Source organism: Pteropus vampyrus, unplaced genomic scaffold (assembly GCF_000151845.1).
Source record: "Pteropus vampyrus isolate Shadow unplaced genomic scaffold, Pvam_2.0 Scaffold241, whole genome shotgun sequence".
In the NCBI taxonomy this organism is placed as follows: Eukaryota; Metazoa; Chordata; class Mammalia; order Chiroptera; family Pteropodidae; genus Pteropus; species Pteropus vampyrus.
In genome coordinates this window covers 864,788-878,403 of record NW_011889022.1, presented here as the reverse complement: position 1 = coordinate 878,403, position 13,616 = coordinate 864,788, and the positions used below count along the sequence as shown (strand labels likewise).

Genomic DNA, 13,616 nt, shown 5'->3' with positions numbered 1-13,616 from the left:
AGTTTTTCCACACTGATTCTACTTGCCTGTATTTCTCAAATGCTCATATCTGTTGAATGTGGGTCACAACTTTCCTTAAGTCATTCCAGGGATTCATGACTTGTATATAGCTAAATTTTATAGAGTGGGCTGCCAGTTTGAATAATTTTGTTGCTTCATGCAAAGAGTACTTAACTACTTTAATCCTTGATAAGTGTAATTGTAAAAAGTTTGATTAATTTATCCATTGCGGCTGATTAATTTTCTCTTTTCCAGTTCACGAATATAGGAACACGTGGCAAATGGTTCTAAAACTTTTGCTTTTGTAGAAGGGGTCAGTTTAAGAAGCTCATCTGTTCATGTTGTCTTATGATTTTTTTCCCAGCTCTCCTTGGAGGCATTTTTTATTTTTTGAACATTTTTAGCCATGGCGAGCTGCCTCCTCATTGTGAACAGCGCTTCCTCCCTTGTGAAATAGGCTGTGTTAAATATTCTCTCCAAGAAGGTATTATGGCAGATTTCCACAGTTTTATAAATCCTGGTAAGTAGCTGGATAAAGTGGTTACTAGATCTTAAAAAGTATGTTTTTTATCTCAGCCCTATTTGATAACAGTAGTCGTTTTCTTAAAAGCTGATGCACAGCTGAGTTCTTAAAATGTAATAAGACTTCATAATAATTGGTTGAAAAACTGTTAAGAATTAGATGTTGACAGAGGGTTTTTGGGTTAGACTTTCAACCTCAAGCAAGCATTAGAGTTGGGTGGCTAGACTGCCTGGAAACCTGCAGGCTGCTATTTGCTTGCCTGCGGCTTTACATGCTGGAATTTTCTAGAAGCTTTTTATGCCTTGGCCCTTCAAGAATTTCTTCACCTCAGCAGTCACTATTTTTTAACCCGCTGCTGGTTTGAAACCTTGAGCAAAGTACTTAACCTTCCTGAACCTATTAGTTCATCTGTAGAGTGGGCTCATACCTGTTGGAGAGGTATGGATGCTGCCCTAAGATGTGGACGCGGCCTCGTCCTCAGTAAGCTCTCGGATGTTCTTGGTTATCTGTTTCCTGTGGAAAGCGATTGGTTACAAAGATGTGGGATTCCATTCAGTTCCCAAGAAGGTAGACAGTAGTTAAGGGAACACTGTACCTTTAAAGGTCAGCAGGAGATACACGTCGGGAGAAGAGGTTGGGGAAAGAAGAACATCTTTAGTTTTGTCCGTTGCTTTAAAACTCATTAAGACAGCACTTTTCCTTGTTTTTAGATGGCAGGACAGCTAATCATCCACTCACACTTGTAGCAGTTGCTGCTTAGAACAAGGCAAATGCCTGTTTTTTCATATGGTCGTAAATCATTAGAAAGATAGAATTTGGAGACTTTTTCCTCTGAGAAATGCATGCACTGTGTACGTTGCTCTGTCAAAAGCTCCGCGAACTCATGAAGCCCATCATGGACCCCACCTAAGCATCCTTTAGCCGGGTTTCCTTTACCCAGTATTTCTTTCCTTGTCAGGAATAACGTGCTTTTTAAAGAAGCTTAGACAACATACTAGATTCCTTTTGACAGTCATTATACCTTTGGTTAAAAAAACGCTGAGGGTTTAATATTCTGTGTTTTCCCATGGCAATAGCAGTTACCTACCTATGTTAGGACTCGGTCGTCCTGTAGAATGTTAATATGGGATAACCAGAGATCTTCCATGTTTCTGCTTCTCTCAACAAAATATTTTGCGTTATAGGTGAAATTCCACGAGGATTTCGGTTTCATTGTCAGGCTGCAAGTAAGTATAAAGGAGTGGAGTAGATTACAGATATTGAATGTGTGCGTTCCTCATTAAGATGTACTGCTTTAAACAAACGCATAAAGCGTAAGTTGGAGGGAGAATAACCTTAATTGTTGGAGAATTTTGATAGATGTGGTAGACGGCGCATGTGCCCCTTAAAAACTTTAAGGTTATATAGACTTACAGGATAATATCCCTTCTCCTTTATGGGGATTATGGTTTTATTTTCCGCATGTATCCTTTGGCCTCAAGATCAGCTGCTTTTACTGGCCAGGTACTTAAGTCTTTTAAGAGGTATCAGATTATCTAGATTTAGGGCCATTTATAGGAATATGCATTCAAAATTAAGAAAAAAATGATGCTTCAAAAAAGACAGAATGATAGCGTTAAACAAAGGAGCTCTGAATTTTTTAGATACAGAGATCAGGTTTTCATTTTAAATATTTTGCAACCACAGGATACTACTGTGTGTACATAAGTTCTTGAACTGAACTTTTCTAGAAACTAACTTTGACTAAAATGAAAATTATGATAATAGGTTTATTTTAAAGTTTACATAAAAATATTGTTTGAAAAATATTTTTTACTTTGTAGAATGTTTGAAATTAGAAATACATTTTTCAAATCTGCCTATTTTGTAATACTATTTTATAATATTTACATTGCTGTTCTTTATAAGTAAATTTTTTTTGTAATACTTACAATGCTGTTCTTTATAAGTAAATATTTTAGATTCATTTTTGGTTATATCCTTTGAGTTTTTCTATAAACAGTATGATATGGACACCCCAAAAAACAAGCAGATCAGTAGAATAGGTTAGATACCAAAAAGACCCATGTATTATGATGATACAGGTGGTACTACATATGGAGAATAAATTAATTATTTAATAAGTGAAGCTGAGACAACTGATTATCCACGGGGCAAAATTGGGGTGGGGGCAGGGAGCTAAACTGAATCTCTGCCTCACACAATATACGAGTCAGTTCCAGGTGGAGTAAAGACTTGGATATAAAAAATAATGCTGTAGAAAAAATGAAGACTATCTTCATGATCTTTGTGCATTCATGTCGAAGGCAGAGTTATTTTGTTCTCGAGGTTATTTTGTTGTCCTAAGGAATGTGTTTTCAGTCTTTAGATCTATATCTGGTTCTTTTTTGTGGTTCTGCTGAAAGTATCAGTATTTTTTATTTCCCTGAACATAACAAGCCTTGTTATTTTAAAGTCTCATGTCTGGTAACTGATACAAGGATTTTCTTCTTGGGTCTATTTTTATAGTCTGTAGGTTATCTTGATGTCTAGTTAAATTATCAGATCTCTTCATGTGTCTATATGAGTGCAGAGCAGCTCATATAAACACTTGTATATCTCTCCAAAGGAGACGTTGCTCTTGGCAGAAAGCTGGAGTCGCTAGCCGTCTCAGATCGCCTTAATCCAGTTTGTCTGTTTCTAGTTGATCTTTACCGAAAATGGGAGGAAAGTGGACAGATTACCATCAAAAGATCATCAGTAAAATTTATAATTGACTGCGCAGCATAAACAGTGGAAGAATATTTTTCATTACAAACTTTTTATACATACAGTGTTCCTGGAATAATATTTTCAGTTCCTACTAGCTCTGAGTCTTTTGAAGCCTGCTCTGATTCTTAGCCTCTCCATCTCCTCCTCTAGAATTGGGAGATGCCCAAGTTATCATTGAACCCAGCGTCAGATTCAGATTTCAGCGTCAGATTTCTTCCTTTTCAAGATTTTGGACCCATATTTTCTCACTGCATTTTTATCTCTTCAGTGCTTTCAAGCAGGTGTTTATTTGTTCAGCTTTTCCCTAGTCTGTCATCAGAAGCTGAGCTCTTCCTGTATCCTTTATATAGTTTCCAATTTTATGCGGAAATTTATACCTTGATTTCTTTAAATATAAGCATGATTGTTTAAAATCTGTGTCCAGTAACTTCAGCATCTGGAGTATTTTTGGATCTCTTTCTACCAGCTTTGTTTTGGTTCTCATTCTCTTTTCTTTATGTACCTGGTTATTCATAGAGTGTTTGGGAAAAAATGTTTTCAAAATAATTTGCAGCTTATAACAATGATCCTTTCCTCCACAGAGGATTTCTGTTTGCTTTTTCTAGACACCTGGGGCCTAGCACAACAGGTCTCAAAAGCTGTCAGAAGCACACTTCTCAGCCAGCCAGCTTCCTCCCCCAACCTGGCACCGGACTCCAGGGGGGAAGACTGCCCCCAAAGCTAGGCTCACCTCTCCGGGCTTCTTTATGCACCTGCATCCCGATCTATTAAGTCCTTGCTACGTGCTCTTGATACCCTCAAGCATTGACAATATTTGTGGGAAGCTTGGTCTGAGTTACTTGATCCATTTTTTTGCTGGAAGTAGATGTCCTCATCATACAACCTTTTTAAAAGCAGTCATTACGATTGAGTTCTCCAGCCTTATTAATAAAACATTCACGAAAGGCAGCACGGAGATAGTGTAAGCACTATAGGCTCGGTCACTTAACAAACCTGGGTTTGAGTCCTGACTCCACCTTTCACCAACTATTAACTTACGACATTAGTCCCTCATCCGAGGGGGATCCATCCCAAGACCCCCAGTGGAGGCCTGAAAGCACGATAGTACTGAGCCCTATGTATACTGTTTTCGTCTGTACATACAGGCCTATGATAAAGTTTAATTTGTAAATTAGGTACAGTGAGATGAACAATAAAAAAATAGAACAATTATAATAGTTACGTGACTGTGGTCTCTCTCAAAATACTGTGCTGTACTCAGACCCTTCATGGTTTTTTCCTTCTTTACAATTTCATGGAGAGAAGCGTCCCTATGACAGATCTGACCACAACGTGCGAATTTCTCTTTGCTTAAGTCAAGGGCTTTTACCTTTTTACTTGAAGCACTTTATGGCTTCTCTTTGGCATATCCAAATTGCCAGCATCACTACTCTTGCATTTAGGGGCCATTATTAAGTAAAACAAGAGTGACTTGAACACAAGTACTGTGATATTGCGACTGTCTGATAACCTAGACTACTAAGTGACAAAGAGGCGAGTAATGTATACAGCATGGGCACGTTGGACAAAGGGATTGTCGTGGCCTGGGTGGGATAGAGCAGGACATTGCGAGATTTCATCACACTAGTCAGAATGGTGTGCAGTTTAAATCTTACGAATTGTTTATTTGGGGAATTTTCCATTTAATGTTTTTGGACCACAGTTGACATGGGTAAGAAACAGTGGAAAGCATACCGCAGATAAGGTAATTAGGGTAGACTACTAACTTCTGTGATTCTCAGTTGTCTATTCCCTAATATGCGGACGCCACCTGCCTCCTAAGATCATGGGGTAAGATATGTCAAGTAACCACAGCCAGGCTTGGCACAAGTGTGTGTTCACGTACGAGTTTCCCACCACCCTCTTCCTGTGTTCCTGCCTCTGTACCTGCTCCGTGATGTTGGTCTTAGTCCCGCCTTCTTTTTATTTCCTTCAGGTGATTCTAGTCACAAGATTCCTATTTCGAACTTTGAATCTGGATGTGACCAAGCAACTGTGTTACAAAACCTTTATAGGTTTATTCATCCAAACCCAGGGAACTGGCCACCCATCTACTGCAAGGTGATTTCTGCTAAAGTAGTCATGTAGATGTCAAAAGAGCCACAAAAGGCACCCAGAGAAAGAACTTTTCCCTGTGTATTAACTGTGTGTATGTATGAAAATGTCTCCATTGTGAATTGTTTTGAACATAATGAGATGTAATGCCTTCTAAATTTCTCTGATAGTAGAGGGATTTCGAAGACGGCAAAAGCCAAACGTATTTCTACTTTGGTAGATGTCATGTTTTTATTTTCTCCTTCTAAAATATCTTCAATATTTTTTTACCCTGAAGAATACGTGTTCTAGTCTGTATACTTAGCCTAAGCAGGATTATCATTTACTCAAGAATGTTTCTACAGCGGTCCCTTAACTCTCCTTTTTTATAGTCTTCAGAGAGACTTTGTTATTTTGTCTAAATCTTTCTAGGCTAGGAGTTGAAAAATTGGATTTTAACCTCACTTTATTAGCATAACCATGAATAGATTATCTTTTTCTGAACATTGGTTTCTTCATTTGCCTACCCAAGTCTCACTTGGTTTTCATAAAGTATGTAACATCGTTTATAAATGTAACTGGTTATTAATAGCAGTAGTCTTTTCTTAATATATGTTGCTCCTTTATAGTTGTCATTCAGTTGTCACAACTCTTCAGTCTCTCCCTTCACGCCACCCCCATTTCTTACCTGCCTCCCCCCCGAGTTTGAAAAGACAGCATTAATTAAAAGTAACTCAAGGTAAGAGAAAATACAAGTCAGCTTTTGTCTCTTCTCCAGTCTGACGACAGAGCCAGAGTTAACTGGTGTCTGAAGCACATGGCAAAGGCGTCGGGTGAGTAGAACTCGGTCCCGTTATAATGTCTGCTTTCGTTTACCCTTTGAGGGGCGTAGCCTGCATACCTAAGTTCATACGCGCTGTGTTTTCTGTTCACCAATGACAGAAATCAGGCACGATCTAGAGCTGCTCACTGTCGAAGACCTTGTCGTGGGAATCTACCAGCAAAGATTCCTCAAGGAGCCCTCGAAGACCTGGGTCCGGAGCCTCCTCGACGTGGCCATGTGGGATTATTCTAGCAACACGAGGTATTCAGAGCGGTTTTGTGATGGAGTGATTTCGACTTCTTTTCTGAACTGAGAAAATACGGTAGCGTTAATTTTTGCTTTTCTAGGCAGTATTTTCTTACAGAACCCTGGAATGATTGTATTTCCGTAAATGTAAGAATCCGTTGATCGTAAGATACATCATTACTTTACTACTAAAAACAGAACAAGCTACAAATTTAAGCGACACAGTGTTTTATCACTTAGAATTTCTGAGTGATAAATTACCGAGGAAAGAATATTTTACGTTTATTTAAGACAGATGTTTTATTACATAGAATTCTTATAAGAAATAAGTAAGTGAAAAAAATTGGGAGTACTTTTGGAAATAATTTCAGGCTTAGAGAAAAGTTGCAAGAATAGTAGGAAAAAGTTCTACCTACCATTGTCTCAGATTTCGTCATTGTTAACATTTTAATACTTTTCTTTAATCGTTCTCTCAAGTATATATACCACTTGAGAGTAAGTCGCCGTTAGTGATGGCTTTTTACCCCTAAATATCGATGTTTTCCTAAGAACATGAACATTTTTATATTACCACAGCACAATTATCAAAACAGGATGCTGCTGCTGACACAGTGCTGTCATCTAACCTGAAGATCATGTTCACATGCTGCTAGTTGTCCCGATAATGTCTCATAGCAAAGGGTGATGTGCCGCATCAGGCGCTCTGCACCTTCGGGCCACCTCCTCAGCCCCACTTTGGCCTTCGTGGCTTCGCCGTTTATGAAGAATATGGCCAGCCGCTGTGTGGAACCTTCTCAGTTCGAGTGTCTCTGTTTCCTCATGACCAACTTGAGGTTGTGTCTTTTTGGCAGGAGTGACACCGCTGCGATGTCCCCTCGTTGGGTCACACTTGCAGGCGCACGCCGGTCTGTCCAGTCTCTGGTAGTCGGGCTTCTTGCTTAAGGCCGCGTCTGCCAGAATTCTCCATTGAAAAGCTAACGGTTTTCACAGCATAGTTAATGTTTTGTGGGGAGATACTTTGAGATTTGGTAATATTCCTTACATTTTAATCTGCTAGTTTTAGATGATTTTTGCCTGAATCTATTATTACTACATTTGTGAAATGGGGATTTTCTAATCTGATGGTTCTTTCTACATTCATTGGTTGGCATTCTGCTGTAGAAAAGCTTTTCCTTTAGCCCATCTATTTATTTTTTTCATTTGTTTATGTGCGTGAGGACTCGTGGACTCCTGTCTTATTCGGTGGGCTCTGATCTGTGGCTTCCACCTCACGCTCACATTGTTCCGTTTATGGCCGGCAGTCTCTGTCCTTTGGACGCGGCCTCCTCACCTGTCACGTGCCGCTTTGCCCTTGGGCTCCGTGTGTCCCAGGCTCTTTCTGCTCCAGCTCTGCCCCGGCCGCTTTTGCAGGGAGCCCCGGTTCCGTTAGGTGGAGGGGTGCGTGTGTGTAGGAGTCAGGCCCCGGGCGCCGGCGTGCTCATCCCTGCCAGGGCAGCGTGGGTGCCAGTCCCCTCGGCGGGGAGAGCGTGGAGATCGTGGGCGCACAGCCTGCGTGCACGTCCTCGGCTAGCAGGTCGGGCTGCCGCCCGCGGATGCGTATGCCAGACCTGCGTGCAGCCCCGCCCCCCGCCTCAGAGGTCTCCCTTTCCACTTCTCCGTTCCGAACCTCCCTTCTCTGAGTGAAAAACTTGGCACTCAGTGTTTTACAGGTTTGCTCGGTCCCAGGATACATTAAAAGTCATTTTGGAATTATTGACACCACTGAAATAGACGTGTTAACTACAGCTCAGAATTCACTTTCAGTTGTTTTTGGGCTGATAGTAAATAAAATAGCTTGTTCAAAAGGTATTTGGACTGTGTTATTTTTATCTCCTCCTTCAGTGTGGTTAAATTATCATCTGAAATACAGTTATGTCCATTTGCTAGTTTTATCACGTTTTGGTTTTCCCGTCCTCGTTGACTTATCATTTGAAAGCGTAATGCGTGGACACGGTTCAGACAAAAGATGTTCACAGGAATCACTCACTGCAGTGTAGTTCCGTAGGAAAGCTCCTTAGATCGCATTGAATGTATCATGACCTTGGAGAGAACTGAAATCTCTTTAATGTTGAATTTCATCCAAAGGCAAGAGGTGTCGTTTCATTGTTTTGATCTACTTTTGGGTCTTTCAAGTCTGCTTTGAAATTTTTCTCACACAGATTGTACTTATCCGGACTGGTGAATGTTTGCGGGCAGTTCCGTGATAACTGTTTCTTCTAGGGAAATTGATTTTCTTAGGCTTTCTTAGCCTAAAATTGGTCCCTGTTAATGGGACCAATTTTGGTCACCTGTACTTCTCTAGGAAATTATATATTTTACATGAGTTTCCAAATTTATTTGTTGGAAAGTCTGCAAAATAGTCTCTCATAATTTTAAAAATTTCTTTTAATTGTTCTGTTACCATTTCCTGCATATTAGTGCTTCTTATTTTTCCTAAATCAGGTAGCTTAATGCATTGCCTATTTTGTTATTTTTTTTTCAAAACAGGATTTTAATTTATTAGATCTGCTCTTTTTTTGTTGTTTTCCTCATTAATTTTGACTGTTATTTTATTTTCTTGGTACTTTGTGGTTCTCTTTCTCGTATTTTGGCTCAGAATTTAATTCATCTTTTTTTATTGATAAGCATTTAGTAGAGGGAATTTTCTTCTAAACATTGCAGTTCCAATGCATCCCGTAGATTGACATACAGTGTTTTGTCACTTAAAAAATATTCTGTAGTTTCAATTCTCTTTAACCCAGGAGTTCACAGAAAGCTTTTAAATGTTCGGACAGAAAGGCCTTTCTGGGTTTGGTCAGTAAACTCTAGGGTTTCTGCACTGTGACTACAGTGCTGCCTTCCTGGGTCTTATGGTGTGCAGATGAGGTCACGCAGGCAGAGGACAGAAAGATGAGGACCCGGCACAGGAGCCCTGACCAGCTGGACGCTGCACGGCCAGGCAGAGGCTGATGGCATTCGGTCGCAGCACCTCTCAGCCCGCGGCTGCTGTCACGTTGCACACATCGTCACAGCCGTCATGGCTGGCGAGGGTTGAAGGGTGAGGAAGCTGGCCGCGCGTGCAGCGCGTGCACAGTCTCGCTGGGGCACGGACGCTGTTTGCTTTCGTTCCCGGACTCTCATTCCTTCGGGCTGGGAGGATGGGCTCCCTGGCTTGACCATTTTTGTGTCGCAGGCTTTCCCTGACTGACCGCCCTTGGTGACGGTCGTTCACGTTTAGAAATGAGGCCGCAGAGCCCAGTAAGGGCCCTGTATCATTCAGTGGGGATAATCGACTCCTGAGGCTCTGCTGTGGGGAAGGCGGACGAGGGAGCTAGACGGGACCCTGAAGCAGAAGCCTGGGCGTGGGGTGCCACAGGCTTCACCCCAGCCCTGGCACCCCCTCGTGCTGCCGCCTCGTGTAAGAGCGGCTCGTGTGCATGGGGTTTGCACTGAAGAAGCTCAGCCTTGAGTCTTACCCCCGCCCAGGGACGTGCCATGCAGTGGGCAGCGCCAGAGTCCCCACAGGCAGGTGGCGTTCTCTCGTGCAGCCTCTCCCGACCTCTGAAGGCTGCGACTACTTCTGTGAAGCGTCACCAGTTACCACTCCAGCTCCTTCCTGTGTCCCGCAGATTCGTTAAAGTCTTTCGTGGAGGCCTCTTCCTGTGTTCTTTTCATTCTGGACATGTGTTCTTGTTCCTTCTCATCTTGATGGGTTTGGGGAGCAGGAGGAGGTAAGTCACGCATTTCGAACCGGGAGCCCCAGCAATGGTAGATTTCAGGGGTGCAGTTTTGTATTTTGATGCTACTTCAGAATAGTTTTTTTTTTTTTTAATTCAGTTGAGTTTTTGAGTCATTTATTGAATCATCTTTTGGAAAAGCAGTGGGAAAAATTGTTAATCTTGTTTTAGATAGTCTTCTACTCAGTTAAATGACTTCCATTAAGTGCAGGTAACTGGCGTTTTTACGTCACAGTTTAGCGCGTTGGTAAGGGGGCGAGCTCTGCCCTGCGCAGACACTGCTGTTCTGAGTGTCTCGGACTGTGCGCTCTGGGGACAGACCCGGTGGCAGTGACTCTGGCAGACACGCACGTCGCATCGCCTCTGACTCTCTGCTCACACACTTCCGAGTGTGGCCTCTCCTGCCGCCTCGCCCAAACCATCACCCCCCAGCGTTTCATGCCGTCATGCTGGTCTGTGCCGCCACCTCCTCAGAACGTGTCGTCATCTTAACCATTATCCTACGTAGTAGTTTTTGAACTTCCGCACTAGAAAGTCAGTTTCGTGTGGATAAGTGTGTGTGTCATTCAGTGCTGGGTCCCTCCTGCCTAGAGCAGTGCTGGTGAAGTTTGCTGGATGAGTCACTAATGTGTCTGGGACACTCATTGTACTTCAAGGTAACACTTACCTGTTACGGTTGTATGTGGTTTGCATAGCACTGTGAATTTGCAGCAAAGGAAGTAACGTAAAAATCCATTTTTTAAAAAATCTTTTTTAAATGCGTTAAATTAGAAACCTTCATCTTCAAGTAACCGTGTCAGTTTTTCCTGAAAGATGTCGACTGGCTAAGTTAGAAGCGCGGCAAATAGAAGCTTTTAAACTGCACTACTTTGGTTAGACCTAGATATTAAAGTCCTTTTTTCATACAGGTGCAAGTGGCATGAAGAAAACGATATTCTCTTCTGCGCTCTGGCCGTTTGCAAGAAGATCGCGTAAGTGAGAGCGCGGAGTCCCCATAAAGCCCCGTTCGCCATCGAGGCCGTCGCCATTTTGCTTGCCGTTGCTTTGGCGATTGGGGTGAATCACTGTTCACCTCTCTTCTCACAATTCTCTTTTAAAACACAATGGGGTTTTTTCCCCCATGTTACTTCTGTTACTCTTCCCACGTCAGTACCTGTCTGGCATAGTCACCACCTGCGTGATTTGGGCGAACCTTCAGGAAATTTAGTGACGTTCCCCTCCCAGCCTGCCCCGGAGTGTGAAACGCGCTGCTGTCATTAAAGGCGGCGCTTCTTGTGAAGACGCTCAAAGCCCGTAGACCCTTTTCTGCCCTGCTTGTCGTGAAAGCACCTGGAGCCTCGGACCTCTGGGTGCCCTGGTGGCCCCTCGGCAGGGCTGGCGATAGTTGGCTCTGAGGGTAGAGGAGCCTCACTCTGGTGCTGCCTTAAACGTTTGAGAATTGTGGTGATCTTTACTCTCATATATAGTCCCTTACAATGAACTTGAAATTGTATCTGGTAATCAGAGCATTGAGAGTTAAAAAGATATAAAAATACTGGAGTAAAAATAGCAAGAGTGACCAGTTTTATATGTCTTTACTGTTTCTTCTCAGCAGCTCTAAATTTCTTTTTCCCGAGTTTTAAGCAGTAGCTCTCACGCGCTGTTTACGTGAACGCTTTAAAGGGTGAATGCTTTCAGAGTGGACTGGATGGGATTCTGGTAAGGGGCCTCTCTGCCTTCCTTTTGAAGGTATTGCATCAGTAACTCCCTGGCCACTCACTTTGGAATCCAGCTCACAGAGGCCCACGTGCCGCTCCAGGACTACGAAGCCAGCAGTAGTGTGACACCCAAGATGGTCGTGTTGGATGCCGGGCGTTATCAGGTGCGGAGCTGACGTCGGGAGCTCCTGGTCTCTTATGTCCCAGGCAGTGGTCCCGGCCCACGGCAGCCGGTTGCTCTCTCCCCGCTTAAACAGTTTTTCAAAAATCCTTCATGGAACGTCAAACAGTGTTTCATCCAGGGGCATCTTGCGTAAAACCCTTTTCCTTCCTGCTATATTTTCTCACTCTATTTAACAGGGTTTTAAGAAAATTAAAGTTGGCAATTAGTCTTTATACAAAAAAATGCACAAACATGTTTTCCAAAACGTAAATATCTGAATGTAGATGATATAACTAAAATGTCTACTCCAAAAATGTGTAAGATACAGTTCGGGGTTTGATTAAAAGCTGTCTAACCTCCCCACTACCCACGCTCCCCGTTGTTGCTCACTCAGGGGCCCCCGCACCGGGCATAGCAGCCAGGAGTGCACTCGGGCTGGCGTTGTTCATGTGCTGCTGCCACATCCTCTGCCACATCCAGGCCGTGTCCCTACCGAGACACCCCTCTGCAGCATCCCAGAAGTCGATCAGACACTGGAAAATGTAGTTTTCAGAGAGTAACTCGAAATTGTAGTAGATGATCCAGTCATTGATAAGAACTGAGCATTTTTGTGGTTTTGTTTTTTTTTTTTCCTCATTTTAGAAGCTAAGGTTTGAAAGCCCAGGATTCTCTCATTTCAACTCTTCTAATCAGGAACAAAGATCAAACACACCCACTGGTGAGCATCTTGTGTTTTGTAAGAATGCACAGCCGGATACATGGGGGTCCCAGGGCGTGGCGCTTACACGCCGCTGCACACTAGCTTCAGGGTGTCAGGGTCTCATTGCTTGGGTAGTTTTATTTGCTGATAGTGCCTTAAATGATTCGTATATGTACATTTTTGTATCACTTTGATACAGTTTAACTGATTTTTCAGTCTTGTTTAGGGCACTTAAAATAAAACCTATTTTTCTTGTAGCAGCTACAGTTTTATAGCTTTGATGTGCTGATGTCTTTGGGGAGATAGGAAAGTTTAAAAGCTGGTGACACGTCATTTGGGTGGCGCCCGTTAGGTTTCAGGGCTGAGAACAGAGCCGGGCTCCTGCTCGGCCGGGGTCGGAGCGTGACTCGGAGGCGCTGTCCCGTTCTCCCTTTCATCATGGCTTGGTGGCGGCCCGCAGCAGGACGCGAGTCCACCGAGGGGGCTTCTTGTGACAGAACGATCGAGGGGCTACATTTCTGTTCTCGTATTTTCCATCTCTCAGGCGACTACCCGTCCGGGGTGAAGGGCCCCGGTGCCAGCCGCGGCGTTCGGGGAAGAGGCATCACTCGGCTGCTGGAGGGCGTCTCCTGCCCACCCCGCGGGCCCCACGGCTTCTCCGGCTGCGAGGCCGCGCTCCCGCCGTACACGTCGCAAAAAGATGAGTGCAAATCTTTCTCTTCCTTATCGTGATGATGGTGCTTTTTCCAGTTTCTGGAAAAATAACAGGCCCAACTTCCCTTCTGACTACACTCTCGTTAAACAGATCACATCAATGATAAATGCCACTACTGTAAAAGCTGCTTAATTTGTTCATAGATTAAAAATAATTGTGGTTGGAGAAGA

At 43.1% G+C, this 13,616-nt stretch overlaps 1 protein-coding gene across 2 annotated transcripts in view; it reads left to right on the top strand.

Annotated features, from left to right (window-relative positions):
- The window catches only part of MAEL (maelstrom spermatogenic transposon silencer), a 17,594-nt gene extending 4,131 nt beyond the window's left edge, over nt 1–13,463 (top strand). For both annotated transcript variants that reach the window (XM_011374198.2, XM_011374197.2), the window contains 8 exons: nt 1,708–1,749; nt 5,250–5,374; nt 6,126–6,180; nt 6,290–6,431; nt 11,080–11,142; nt 11,900–12,032; nt 12,674–12,749; nt 13,276–13,463. In XM_011374198.2, the coding sequence (XP_011372500.1) occupies nt 1,708–1,749; nt 5,250–5,374; nt 6,126–6,180; nt 6,290–6,431; nt 11,080–11,142; nt 11,900–12,032; nt 12,674–12,749; nt 13,276–13,463 (824 nt within the window). The remainder of the gene's footprint in view (nt 1–1,707; nt 1,750–5,249; nt 5,375–6,125; nt 6,181–6,289; nt 6,432–11,079; nt 11,143–11,899; nt 12,033–12,673; nt 12,750–13,275) is intronic.
- Nucleotides 13,464–13,616: the final 153 nt, after the last annotated feature.